Raw genomic sequence first — 13,210 nt, forward strand, 5'->3', positions numbered from 1 at the left:
ATGCGGCAACTAGCAAAAGTCGCGTCACCAGAAAATATGCTCGGGGAATACAGAGATATACATAAGGTTAGTCTGTGAACAATGACAGTTGTATTAAAAATGCATTACATGTCGGCCACTCTAAAAAACGCTCTAGGGAATGCCAAACAAATGACATTTTAAACATTTGGAAACATCTAAAAATACATTTTAGAAATTTGTACAGGAAGAGTAAATTGGATTACTATTTTTCAGTAATAAATTATTAATAAAATTCGTTGTTGTGGTTAAGGTGTATATTTATAAATATAATACTTCTGTTTTTTTAGCATCACTATTTATTTTTGTAAAATTTTATTTTTAGAATTCAACGATTGCGGCTGAAGTCGTCGCTTACATTGCAGCCGAAGTCGTTATAGCGATTATGTGCATCTTTAGTAATCTGTTGGTTTTAGTCGCTATCTTTCGGTTTAAAAGTTTACAGACCTCAACATACTGGCTTATTGCTAGTCTTGCGGTGGCAGATATTGGCGTGGGTCTTATAGGAATACCAAGTGCTATTCTTTTAAGAATTGGTTAGTGGTAAAACTACCTTGACACTGCATAAAAATAATGATGAATATAAGATAGCACTTTAATTGAATAAATTGCAGTACATTTTAATGGTTTTAAATAAATTGGGTAATGCGGTATATAACAGCTATGGCATTAAATTAAAAGCCACCATAAATGGACAAAAATTACTTTTCTAAGCGCCCATACCTAGTTTGACAGTTAATTGTTTAAACATTTTTGATGTAAATTCTATACTTAGGCATGGTTATTATAATTTAAATCTATAGCCCAACTATTTAACCAATAGAATACATTTAATTTTTTTTTCTTTAAAGTTATTATATCTTTAGGTCTAGTAATAGCTAGTAATGCAACAACAAACAACGGACCAGACCAACACGCGGTCGTGGATAGCGGTCTGTGCTTCGTTATAGTTTCATCAGTTTTGTTTCTTACCCAGGTTTCAATTTTTAGTTTGTTGATTATAGCCGTTGACCGGTTCATTGCCATTTACTACGCGCTAAGGTAAATTGCCAATCTTCGATTTAGTAAATAAGTATTAGTTTACTAAAAAGTGTTTTGTAATTTTTAGTAAATGTTTTGGTTTACTTGACCCTGTTTAACTCTATACATAGTTTAAAATGGTGTACTGTTTAGAACACTTGCTACACCACCATGAGGTCGTGGGTTTAATCCCCACTGCCCCTATGCTGTAGCGTCTTTGAGTAAGACGCTATAAACGGTATAAACTCCTGCTGAGCCAGCACTTATTCAGCAGCATAATTACTAGGCAATTATAATCTCTATAATATACCAAACTGCTAAAATGCAACTCAAGACTGGCTCGGAGTAACTGATTTTACGCGCATTCGACCTTCACATCGAGGATAAAAATATACAAAAAAAAACCTTACATTAATTTTGATGCAAAATTTAGAACAAAGCTTATAAAAGTTTTACTTATCACTTGTAACTGTTGGAAAACTAGGAACAGTTAATTGTGGGAATAATTTAATTTATTTTCTTGAAATTAGATACCGGTCAATAGTTAATTCGTTCCGTGTAAAAATAGGAATCACGTTGGCTTGGTGCTTTGGTGCAATTATAGGATTTGCTCCACAACTAGGATGGATGCATGACACACCAACATATCACAATACAAGGTTAGATTGATAAATTGTATGTTAATTACGTTATTAAAATTAATTTGAAAAGGCAACTAGATCATGAATTAGGGCATTACTAATTAAATAAGAACAAATTTTTGTTAACAGATATTCTTTTATATTTTCTTTACAATTATTTACATTTCCATTTTTTTAATTTTTGTAACTTTTCACCTGATTTAATATAATTTGTTTCATTTGTTTTAATATCTAAATATTTTTATTTTTTTAGCGGCGCTGTTGTTAAACATTGCTACTTCACCGAAATTATAAGCATGCAGTACATGGTGTACTTCAACTTCTTTGTGTGCGTTCTACTACCTTTGACGATTATGCTTATCCTTTACGCATTAATATTTCGCGTAAGTATTTTTTTATTTACTCGGTTCTGTTTTATATTATTTCTAAAATAAACCAATTTGGTTTCTTTGTCTTAAATTAAAAACTTGCTGCTTTATCTTATCAATATCTGCATTTCTAACTAGTCGTGTAGCCTACCATACTATTTTTTCATACTATATTTTAACTCATGTTAATACAATACTAGGTCTTTTTATTTTACTATGTTTATATCACAGTCCGCAAAGCAACAACTGAAGAAGATTTATGCTGTTATACCTCGATCCAGTAAGTTTGGTTCAAAAAATTCTTCTTCTACTTCCCTTGCGTCGGGAATAATATCATTTTCCGTTAAATTAAAAAATTTAACAACAAGCAATCGAACGGTTTGTGATTCACAATATTCGATCACACACGGGCAGGATGCTGACAGTATTACGTTTAGTGCCTCAAAAAATACCTTTACAAAGTGTGCCACGGTTCCGTTAATGGGCAACAATAAAAAAACTGGCACATTTAAAGATGGGTATATATGCCAAAACTGTTTACAAAAGCGAAGCATACAACCAATTTCAAAATCTGTTGAGGATTTAGTCAAAGAAACTAAACAAAACGACAATATGCGACGCAGTTCTTCATTGGTAAGTTAGTCTATCCTTTTTTTTAAATAACTGCTATTTAAATATATTTTCATATTCTGTACGTTTCCTAGTCTATTTTGTGACTTTTTTGTATATTTTTTTAACCTGATGTGGGAAGGTCGAATGCGCGACCTTAACACAGGGTAACAACTGTTACCCTGATCTAGTCTCAAGTTGCTTTAGCAGTTTAAGATAATATATAGATTATAATTGCCCGGTAATTATGCTGCTAATTAAATGCTAGCTGGGCAGGAGTTTATAGCGTTCATATCGCCTCGCCTGAGAGCTCTACAGCACGAGGCAGTGAGGATTGAACCCACGACCTAGTAGTGTAGCAAGTTTTCTTACCGTTACACCACGCAGCCGGTCGAGTTTGGGTATGTAAAAATAGGTATGTTAAAATATATATTTATGCTATGTTCATATTTTATTTGTAGAATTTTGATTGTCGCATGACTATTTCTCCTACAACGGATACTTCACTGTGTCAAGATACTTCTTCTAAAACGAAGTGCTCTATTTGTAAAACAAGTTTGACGCGCTTTCATCCGAGTTTTAAACGTTTCTTAGGTAGCTTTTTTTATACCAGCACACGTGATTCAACTGTGTCAAACTGTCTTTTCGTAAACAAACTTAACTCCGACAAAAAACAGCTTCTTAGACGAAAGAGCAAGTTGCTTCGAAAAGAATTTAAGGCAGCTCGTAGTCTGTTTACTGTTATTATTGTTTTTGCTTTATGTTGGCTACCTCTTCACATATATAACACAGTTTGTTTACTTTATCCAAACTGTCAATATCGTGCTTGGTTGACCGACTGTACAATACTTTTAACTCATTTAAATTCAACTTTAAACCCAATTATTTACTCTTATCAACTAGGTGAAGTTAAGTTGGCCTTTCAAAAAATTCTGAAACCTTTTTGGAAACGTATAAAGCTTTTATTTTGTTGTGGAAAAGATAATAACCATCTTGATAAAAGTGTATCTTAACATTATGATTTCAAGTGTTTTTTATATTTATTTTATTTATGTGTGTGAAGGCCGACTATATACAGCTTTAAGGTAGAGTAACGAAATATTATTGCTCAATAGATAATTTGTTTATTAATTTTGGGGTCAACGGGAGGTTATACAATTAAGGGTGCTACAACATTTTAAAAGCCCGAGTCGAACAGAAGCCCATGTAGTTAAGTTAAGTGTTTTATCTACCGCATCATGCTGCAGGTGTTGTTTTCAATACGTTTTATAATATTTTACCTCGTTTTTAATTGATTGGCGTAACTACCTTCAAGTGTATTGAGTTCAGTTGGCAGGAAAAATATTAAGCAAAAACCAAAGTTAAGGAAAATTGGTTGTATTAATTTGTGTTATATTTGGAAACACTAATATATTGAACCGAAACGAAACGATCAATAACGTGTGGCGTGATTGTTGAATGACGTAAAGCGGAGATAAGTGGTTACGTTTACGGACGTGCGGTGCGTTAGACAGTTTAGAGTAGGACGAATTCAAAATCAGAGCGTAGTTTTACTTTGTTCAAGGCAGTATTCATTAAATTTTCACTCTCATTTAAAAACAATTGATAGCAATTGTTTTGTAAATTGGTTGTAGTGTTTAAAATTCGCCAAGTTATTGCGAAATGACCGACGTATATCACGACGAAGTAGAAATCGAAGATTTTGAATTCGACGAAGACTCCGAGACGTACTACTACCCCTGTCCGTGTGGCGACAAATTTGAGATCACACTGGAGGAGCTACAAGGAGGAGAGGACGTAGCCACTTGCCCGAGCTGCTCGCTTCTTGTTAAAGTCATTTACGATCCAGACGACTTTTTAACAGAGGAATACAAAATCAGGGCACGAAATGAAATCCTTAAACAAACTGCATAACTTGGTCTTTAAATCTCTATACTGTAAAACTTATAATTTACAAAGTGGTATGTTTTACCATAGGTTACTTAAAAGCTGTAAAGTCCCACAGACTACATTTAAAAGTTTAAGTTTTTTTTCATCGTCTAATCATTCTTTCAAAAAAAAGAATTTCAAAACAAACAAATATTCAAAAATAGACAAATGGAAAAATTTACCGGACTCTGAGTATTTGTATGGACGATTAGTGTGCGAAATTGTTATGAAAATGTCGCGTCGATCTATTTTAAAAGTTCTCGTTAATTCTAAATGGGAGTTAGTAGAACCTGACAACGACCACATAAATTTTATTTTGGACGATGCACAAATTAGAGGCATCCCAATTGAATATGTCCCAATCTCAAGATTAAATTTAATATCTCAACAGCGCCCCCATCAGGGTGTTTGCGTGGAAGTCGGGCAATTACCACTTCAAAAGATATCGACAGACGAAATTAAGGAAACTTTCAAAACATTTGAACTCATAGGAAAGCTGCCATTATGGGTGTTACTTTATGACATCACAGACCCCATGAATGTCGGAAATATTATTCGATCATGTCATTTTCTAGGGGTAGACAAGATAGTTTTAACTTCTCAATGTGCGCCCATATCTTCAACGGCAAGTAAGGCAAGTAGTGGCGCGGCAGAAATTACACCACTCAATTCAGTTACTAATTGTGATGATTTTATTGAACAGTTAAAAAGTTTTGGTTGGGATATAATTGGAACAGATTCGGATGAACAAATAATGACAGATAAAATACCTCCGGTTCAAAACCTTATTTCGATAAACCTAATTAAACCTACTGTTTTGATTTTTGGAAGTGAGGGATTCGGGATTTCAAATTCCATAAAGGAAAAATGTACAAAACTGGTAACCATTCAACCTGGAAAAAATTCTGATGATCATTTGTTTGTTGATTGTTTAAATGTTGGGTCTGCAGCTGCCGTTATTGTCCATCATTTTTTAAACAGTCAAAAAAACAAGTAGTTTAATTTGATTTTTGTTAAATCTAAGGCACATTTGTTTAATCATCATATATTTGCATTATTCTTAGAAAAAAGACAGTGGGCTTGTTTATGCTTTTTTGTTTTTATATTTTTAGCACGTCCAATACACACAACAATAAGTTTGTCTACCTAGAACTCTTATATTTTAGTGTATTTTGTATACTAATCTTTAAGTACAACATTTAGAGTGGTGCATTTTAGTTTAAATCATAAATATTTTTACTAATAAATTCTGTAGTTATATTGCTGTATTTTATAAGGTTTACAAATTTTTATTTCAGTAATTTTCCACACTTTTTATCATTTCAGGTGCTAGAGATTAAAACTTAAAGGTGCTTAATTGTTTAAGTAAATAAATTAAACAAAATGCAGTCACAAATAAATTATAATTTTTCGTCACCGACTTATAAGCTGTTTGTTAACGACGTCTACTCGACTTTCGTTTCAACATGGAAGGAGTTAAACAGCGAGGATAAAACTTTCGGAGGAGTGATATCTTCAATACAGGAATATTCTGTTTTAACAAGGAGGGATGTGACTAACACAGTTTTCCTTGCCGTACTGTGGACCTTCTTAAGATATGCTGTGTCTTCTTACATTTTCCGGGTAAGTTTTCCAATATTTTGCAAAGTAATAATTTTTTGCTTTGAATTGAATTTGGTAGACAATCCAAAAGTTTAAATGATTTTTTTGACAATAACATTTTTTTGTTTCTATGATTTAATGACAATAATACTAATGTAATCAATATATACCTTCCATATATTTAAATAAGGTAAATATCAAATTAGTAGGGGTATGTTATTTATTAAAAGTAACACAACTACCTTCAAGTGACAATTACATACCCTTTATTAAATTGATATCTTGCTTATTTAACAATATTAGCTAAAAAATAGTTTGGCATTATCAAAACTTAAATTTTTCTTTCAGCCAATAATTGGCATTTCCGGTTTGCACGAAAAGGAAGCAAGTAAGGCACCAGAAAGTGCGTGGAAGTTGTTGTTTTACTCATGTACTTGGTCATACTCTATTTACCTTCTGTTCTTCACCAAACACAACTACTTCTTTGATGCTCCTTCAACTTTTTATGGTAAGCTTACATAGTATAAACACGTATAACCAGATGTTGTGTGTAAGTCTCTACAAAAAATGTCAAATCTTTGTTTTAAACTGTATTATTTTGATTTAGTTTTTAATGAAATATGTATATACTTGATATTTACTGTTTTACATGGTTTTAACTTTCATTTGAAGTTTTGATGTAAATAAATCTTTTTTTTAATTTGTAAGGCTGGAAAGCAACAGGGCCGGTAGATATGGACATTTACATTTGTTACATGGTCCAATTAAGCTTCTACGTTCACTCTGTATATGGCACTTTGTTTATTGATGTCTGGAGAAAGGACTCGATAGTAATGTTACTGCATCATTGCATTACTTTACTATTAATTGGGTTCTCTTATACATTTAGGTAAAAAGGAATTTTTATTAAATATTCATTCAGTAATATTAAAATTATCAACTGCTGAATTTGGTATTAAGATGTATATAATTCCTTTTTTTTATTATTTCGAAGGTAAAATTAAATGGGCTGTCAGTTTAATTTATTTTAAATAGATATTTAAAAAAAAAATATGCAATTGAGATTGTAGTAACGTTTGTTAGCCTTTCAATTATGTAGTGTTTAATTACTACTCATGAATAATACATTATTAGTTGTTTGAAGAATTACTCACATACTGTTAACTAGAATTCTATTCTATTTTTTATGACTTGAATTATTATCATAATTAACTTATTTATTCAATGACCAGATATACAAAAGTAGGAGTATTAGTTTTGTTTTTGCATGATATCACTGATATCTTACTAGAAGCAACAAAATTGGCCGTTTATTATAAAACCAAAGGTGGCTGGTGGTTTACTATTTGTGACACCATTTCAACCATTGGATTTGTGTTATTTGGTGTTGCATGGTAAGTTGTAATAAAAAAGGTTTTAGTAAGATTTCAGACTTTTGATATTTTTTGTACTATCTTTTCTAATGTTAAATTTACTGTATATACATATAAAATATAGGCTATGTATGTATATAATTAAAATATTAAATCCTGTTATTAAAAAATAATAAATAAATTTAAAACCATTTTTTTTGTTCGCCTATTATAAAATTATTATTTTTTTTACAATTACAAAATTTTGTGAAAATTTTTTAGGTATACATTTCGCCTTTACTGGTTTCCGTTAAAGGCCATTTACGCTGCTGCTCATGTCAGTAGAACTGTGAACGCTCATATACCATTTTACCACTTTTTTAACAGCCTTTTACTACTACTACTGGTGCTTAACATTTATTGGTTTAAGGTAAGATGTTAAAAGCCTCTTAAGTAAAACATATTATTATAATACAATCACAATATTTACTACACATGTATTATTAAACAAGGGTGGGAATAGTGTACAATTTATCACACTTAAGGATTTAGAAATATAAATTATTCAATACCCACACCTTAACAATTTTTAGCTGTTTTGTGATGTCCTTATATTTTGAACTTTGGTTTATATACATTCTTTATATAGTTTTTTTTACAAAAAATATGAAATAAATTTTTTTCTTTACGATAAAACTTAGACTTTTAAAAAATAAAAAATCCATTTTATTCAAAATCTAACAATATTAGGTGGTTTAAATAACACAAAATTTTAGTTAAAGTTAATTTTTGTTGACTGTGTTTAATAATTTTCAAATCCTTTTTTTAGTTTATTGTTGTTATGGGATGGAAAGTGGTGACTGGACAAATCAAAGAAGTTGATGACTCGAGAGAATATGACGCAAAATCACAAACTAAAAAACAGTAAGTCTTGTGTTTTATGCAACAATTTAGTTTAACACTACTAAACAGGGAGTGTAAAAATAATATTACATAATCTCTAAAACAATATGCTATATACTTTCTGTTTTATTTTCTATTTAACAAAATAGGATAATTAATATTTGTGGCCACAAATTACAGACTAACGTTATATTTTTCCATAATGCATTGAACATAATTTTTTTAAGTTACCAAGTGCTTGCATTATATAACCATGCTTAATTACTAGTATAGTCTATGGTTATTAATCACTATGTTGCATTCGCTTAATTATGTCCAGTGACACAGTTAGTGGGATATAGGCTTGTCAGTAAATGTTCAAAGTAGATTTTAAATTATCATTTCGTAAATTATCATAGGTTTAGCTGTATACAGTTAGCATAGATAGGATGCACAGATGTAATTACCTTATGGGTAAACATAAATTGATTTGGTAAAGTTTTCAATATTTTTAAAACTTTCAATGCTTTTGTTTACATAACTGACCAAACCCACGTTTTAGAAAAAAAAAATTACATTAAACAAATAAACTTTTAATTTAAAGCAAAAAATTTTGTTGTGTATAGGTCGTGTTTTGTAGACATAAAACCCACTAAAAACTTTATTGCCGGAAATTTACCAATCTCTGTTTTTTTTTTATTTAAAAATAAGCAGATGCTTAAAGTCTGTAAAAAAATTTAAATTATGTTGTCCTGGTCCCATCATACGCCACATGTCTTATTTAAATACCTCGTGCCTAAAGGTCATTTTCTCTGTGCTATTACAGTTTAATGACCTTGAAAACTACTTTCAAGGTAAAAAAACCTTTACAAACAGAAAAATGTATTTGACAAGTCAATAATTACTAAAAAGTATTTAATTGTCAATATAATCTTACTAAGTAATGCATTTCATTTGTTTGAGGCTGTATATTTGTAATGGTTTATCTAATTTTTTTTTTTTTTTAAGTTTAAATTTTATTGTTTTGTTTTTGCAGAAATTAAAACTGAAAGTTTGTTTAATGTTCAGCAAATTTTTTGTTGGAATACAAAACTGTGTGTAACATCAATTCTAGAAATAAAAAGTGGTTTTTAAATTTTTCTGTATTTTTATCGGGCAATTACAATATTTTGTTACAATTATTTTTTTATCTGCAGTTTAACTTTTTTGAAATCAGTCATGTAAAATAATTTACTAATTGCGATTAAGTTTTGTTTTCATTTATACAGGCTGATTGTTTGTAAATGCTTTTTGAATAGTGGACTTATGTTGACTCTTTATTTTAATGTGCTGCTTTTGCAATCTTGCTTTTCTTTAACAAAAAAAATTATTAAAGATCTTAATGTAATATCACTTCTTTATCATTAGCCTACTTTATCATTTTTCCATTTATTGTCAATTTTCTTGCTAATTATTTTTTGCAGAATTTTTAGCTTTTTTTTAATTTAGTTTGTTTTAGAATGACATTTAGGCAAACACTTGCTAGAAATTGACAAAAATTTTGATGATTTTTTGTTGTAATTTTTTTAATTTTTGTATTGATTGGGGTGCTTCTTGTTTAATGAAGTGGTCTTATATTTATCAAGAATTATTTAAAAAAAATACCATTTATAATTATGTGTAACACAGTTTTTATTAGGTTTTGTAATTTAGATATTGTGTTTTGTCTATTCTGCTTAAAAAATATCTCAATACAGGTGATCATATTCATTTTATAACAAAAAACACTGCATTTTTTTATAGAATTAAACTGCTTAATCAGCATTTATTTCAAAAAATAAAAAAATTTTAAATAATATTATCGAACAATTTAAAAAATTTGTGATATTTTTATAATCTTATGCTGCACTGTTTAATCTTATTTTAATTGTTACAATATTTAGACTCAATGATTAGTTTTCTTTAAAATTAAACTAATCATATTTTTGCTGTGAATCTTTTGAAAAGTTGATTATTTTTCGCGGAAATTATTATTTGTCGTTTTCTTATGTTGATTTTTTCTCCAATATTCAGATCTAGTTCTATGACCACTTGCGATGAACTATATTCACGTATTTACCTTCAAAAATTGCAATATAAATACAAGACGGGTTAATCTCATAGTTTATTGTGCTGCATGATTATGATAAAATGGAAAAATATAAAAACCCTTAAATTAATTTTGATTAAATTTTAAAACTATGGTGTCCTTAAAACTAAAAAATAACTGATTTTGTACTTTATACAATTTATGATAAAAATAATAACACAGTTTTGAAAATTGTATATACTACCAATCTTACTAATTAAAAAAAATACAGGTAGTCATTATTACCTGGAGGTGATAAAAAGTAAGTTATTGCAGTTGTAAAATTATTTTTTTAATTATTACAGCATGAAATTTAATTGAGGATTTAATGGTAGAAGTGTCGTCATTTTGATAAATGTTAATTATTTAGTGCAAAGAATATAAAATTGTAATTAAAGAAGTAACAGAAAGTGTTATACAATCACAGGAATGATTAAAACAACAAAAACTAAAATGTTATTTCAGTACAGCAAAGCATATACCAATTACCGGCAGCTTGGTGTAGTGGTAAAAACACTTGCTACACTAAACATGAGGTTGTGGGTTCAATCCTCACTGATATCATGCTGTAGCGCCCTTGTGTAAGGTGCTATAAACTGTATGAACTCCTGCTGAGCCAGCACTTAATCAGCAGCATAATTATCGGGCAATTATAATCTATAATATCCCAAACTGCCACAGGCAACTCAAGACTGGGTCGGAGTAACTGATATTACTTTATGTTTAAGTCGCGCATTCGACTTTCCCACATCGAGGATAAAGATATATACAAAAAAAAAAAATTAGTAGTACAATATTCTAAGTATAAAAGGTTATGAATAAATGGTTCTTTTAGGCAGGGCTAAATCATAATAAGGAACCCTGTAATTTTAACAAAAATAGGAATACCCAAAGTAGATCGCTGATGCAATTGCTACAGAATACACAAAACCGTAGATTTTCAATTCACGAGTCAGCTTGGCAAAAAGAATACCATGGTTCGCTTCATCCTTGAAAATACTCGACCTCTTGTTTTTATGGGGGTATGGCTCGTCTGGAATCTCTCTATCTAGAAACTTGCATAGTTTTGGCCACCCATCGCTGCTTGAATGAACTAATAATTGGTCATCTGGCACAGAGTGAATGACGTGGGCATTGTGCTTGCGGTATTTAAGCTTGTAAAGACGTTCGTTTTGATCTTTGCTAAAACCAATATCTGCATCAACGCCCCATGCTAGACGAACTGAAACCGTTTGTCAAAAATATTTTAAAAATAAAATATAAAGAAAAATTTTAAAAGGTTTGAAAATTATGGTTATATATACTGTTTTTGTTATGTTTTGTATATGTTTGTGCAGTAAAAAAAACTAAATTATTTGTAATTGCATCACTTACACACTCGACTTCCTATCGATGACATGTATCGTCCCGAGGGTGTTAATATCATGGCATAATAAAGAAATCGAGTTTTTCTAAAATCAGCCACCATGTTTTTCCAGGTGTTCCACCACTGATCTTCTGTATCTCGATGGGTTAAAATAACCTAAAAATGCAATGGTTTTAAATAAGTTTTATATTTGGCTGTATGTAATTTGAATAACATCTGTCAATTAAATTTTAATTCTCTGCAAACAAACTAACCAGTGAATACATATATAATGTAACAGAATAATAATGGTTTCTATGAAGTATACAGGATTAAATTGATTTAAAGGATCATAATATTGACCGGCAGCGCGGTTGTAGTGGTGAGAACAATTGCTACACCACCACGAGTCAAGGGTTCAATCCCCAATGCTCTTATGCTGTAGCGCCCTTAAGTAAGGCGCTATAAACTTCTGCTAAGCCAGCACTATTCAGCAGCATAATTACCAGGCAATTATAATCTATGTAATATCCCAAAATGCCAAAGGCATCTTGAGACCTGGAGTTATTCATGTTACTCTATGTTTAGGTTGCACACTCGACCTTTCCACATCGAAAATAAAGATATATACAAAAAAGGGGTTTAATCCATTTGATCAAGTATATTTTATACAGCAATTTGAAGCTTCAATTTAACCAAAAAAACATAATTAACCATAATCTTAACCTTTGCGTCCGGAAATACTTTAAAAATCTCCTCCCAAAAGACAATTGTCGGTCCATCGATCAACACATCGATGTCTTTAAATGCCTCGTAAATCTCTTCATCAGTTACCGTTCCATTTAGAAATTTCTCCCACAAAGGTCGCAAATAAATATACTGTTCTTCATAATCATAAACAGAGTAGCCAAAACTCTTGAGGCATTGGGCGAGGCTTTTTGTGCCAGTTTTCCACAGTCCGGCACATATAATTTTCATATTTAAGGTTTTTACAGTAGCAAAAGCAAATATGAGAACCCTAAGTTCAAGTGTGCATATGTTTAAATTTCTAGAGTAGATTTAACAAGGAATATTTCAACTTAGCCAATCAACATTTCAATAATCTCAAACTTGTTTTAAAGACTTTATTGCAAATAAAATGATTAATATCTTATAATAGACTTTTTACTTTCGTCTGTTTGTTAGACAAGTAAGGTTTGGATTTCCTGTCTTACAGTCTTAAGGTTCTATTTATATACCATATCCTGATATCCGTTATCTAAGTATCCCTATTAATAGAATCTTATTTATAGAAATTTATTTTTGGATTTGTTTACAACTTTTATCAACCTGTTAAC

At 30.4% G+C, this 13,210-nt stretch overlaps 5 protein-coding genes across 7 annotated transcripts; 4 read left to right on the forward strand and 1 right to left on the reverse strand.

Moving 5' to 3' along the window:
- LOC145753436 (uncharacterized) lies at positions 1 to 3,669 on the forward strand. The gene is made up of 7 exons (XM_082569847.1): positions 1 to 66; positions 344 to 554; positions 885 to 1,059; positions 1,569 to 1,697; positions 1,933 to 2,062; positions 2,279 to 2,680; positions 3,118 to 3,669. Exons 1-7 carry the CDS (start codon positions 1 to 3, stop codon positions 3,667 to 3,669), a joined length of 1,665 nt encoding a protein of 554 aa, XP_082425973.1.
- Positions 3,670 to 4,114: 445 nt separating this feature from the next.
- Positions 4,115 to 4,570, forward strand: LOC145752023 (diphthamide biosynthesis protein 3-like). Its single transcript, XM_082568206.1, has one exon. The coding sequence runs from the start codon at positions 4,319 to 4,321 to the stop codon at positions 4,568 to 4,570; it is 252 nt and encodes an 83-aa protein (XP_082424332.1). The 5' UTR covers positions 4,115 to 4,318.
- On the forward strand, positions 4,545 to 5,910 carry LOC145752020 (rRNA methyltransferase 1, mitochondrial-like). Its single transcript, XM_082568204.1, has one exon. The coding sequence runs from the start codon at positions 4,545 to 4,547 to the stop codon at positions 5,580 to 5,582; it is 1,038 nt and encodes a 345-aa protein (XP_082424330.1). The 3' UTR covers positions 5,583 to 5,910.
- A 5-nt stretch (positions 5,911 to 5,915) lies between these two features.
- Positions 5,916 to 12,866, forward strand: LOC145752019 (ceramide synthase 1-like). Of its 3 annotated transcripts, none has more exons than XM_082568202.1 (7): positions 5,916 to 6,208; positions 6,536 to 6,695; positions 6,896 to 7,076; positions 7,420 to 7,581; positions 7,822 to 7,969; positions 8,369 to 8,463; positions 12,462 to 12,866. In XM_082568202.1, the coding sequence occupies exons 1-7, from the start codon at positions 5,969 to 5,971 to the stop codon at positions 12,517 to 12,519; spliced, it is 1,044 nt and encodes a 347-aa protein (XP_082424328.1). In that variant the 5' UTR covers positions 5,916 to 5,968; the 3' UTR covers positions 12,520 to 12,866. The 3 variants fall into 3 exon arrangements, with proteins under 3 accessions (XP_082424328.1, XP_082424327.1, XP_082424329.1); XM_082568201.1 differs by lacking the exon at positions 12,462 to 12,866 and adding an exon at positions 10,474 to 10,709; XM_082568203.1 differs by lacking the exon at positions 12,462 to 12,866 and adding an exon at positions 9,458 to 10,442.
- LOC145752022 (uncharacterized) lies at positions 10,787 to 12,901 on the reverse strand. Its single transcript, XM_082568205.1, has 3 exons — positions 12,600 to 12,901; positions 11,903 to 12,050; positions 10,787 to 11,750 (listed from the first exon to the last, which is right to left on the reverse strand). The coding sequence occupies exons 1-3, from the start codon at positions 12,849 to 12,851 to the stop codon at positions 11,398 to 11,400; spliced, it is 753 nt and encodes a 250-aa protein (XP_082424331.1). The 5' UTR covers positions 12,852 to 12,901; the 3' UTR covers positions 10,787 to 11,397.
- Between the last annotated feature and the right edge of the window lie 309 nt (positions 12,902 to 13,210).

This window comes from Corella eumyota, chromosome 5 (genome assembly GCF_963082875.1).
Source record: "Corella eumyota chromosome 5, kaCorEumy4.1, whole genome shotgun sequence".
NCBI classification, from domain to species: Eukaryota; Metazoa; Chordata; class Ascidiacea; order Phlebobranchia; family Corellidae; genus Corella; species Corella eumyota.

What these genes read in the sequence shown, in the direction of transcription:
- LOC145752023 (XM_082568206.1), top strand. Translation starts at nt 4,319, where the DNA reads ATGACCGACGTATATCACGACGAAGTAGAAATCGAAGATTTTGAATTC.
- LOC145753436 (XM_082569847.1), top strand. Translation starts at nt 1, where the DNA reads ATGCGGCAACTAGCAAAAGTCGCGTCACCAGAAAATATGCTCGGGGAA. An exon ending in CCAACATATCACAATACAAG is followed by an intron (nt 1,698 to 1,932) that starts GTTAGATTGATA and finishes TTATTTTTTTAG; the next exon opens with CGGCGCTGTTGTTAAACATT. An exon ending in TGCGACGCAGTTCTTCATTG is followed by an intron (nt 2,681 to 3,117) that starts GTAAGTTAGTCT and finishes TTTTATTTGTAG; the next exon opens with AATTTTGATTGTCGCATGAC.
- LOC145752020 (XM_082568204.1), top strand. Translation starts at nt 4,545, where the DNA reads ATGAAATCCTTAAACAAACTGCATAACTTGGTCTTTAAATCTCTATAC.
- LOC145752019 (XM_082568201.1), top strand. Translation starts at nt 5,969, where the DNA reads ATGCAGTCACAAATAAATTATAATTTTTCGTCACCGACTTATAAGCTG. An exon ending in TGTCTTCTTACATTTTCCGG is followed by an intron (nt 6,209 to 6,535) that starts GTAAGTTTTCCA and finishes TTTTTCTTTCAG; the next exon opens with CCAATAATTGGCATTTCCGG. An exon ending in GGGTTCTCTTATACATTTAG is followed by an intron (nt 7,077 to 7,419) that starts GTAAAAAGGAAT and finishes TTCAATGACCAG; the next exon opens with ATATACAAAAGTAGGAGTAT.
- LOC145752022 (XM_082568205.1), bottom strand. Translation starts at nt 12,851, where the DNA reads ATGAAAATTATATGTGCCGGACTGTGGAAAACTGGCACAAAAAGCCTC. An exon ending in AAGTATTTCCGGACGCAAAG is followed by an intron (nt 12,051 to 12,599) that starts GTTAAGATTATG and finishes TTGCATTTTTAG; the next exon opens with GTTATTTTAACCCATCGAGA. An exon ending in ATCGATAGGAAGTCGAGTGT is followed by an intron (nt 11,751 to 11,902) that starts GTAAGTGATGCA and finishes AAACGGTTTCAG; the next exon opens with TTCGTCTAGCATGGGGCGTT.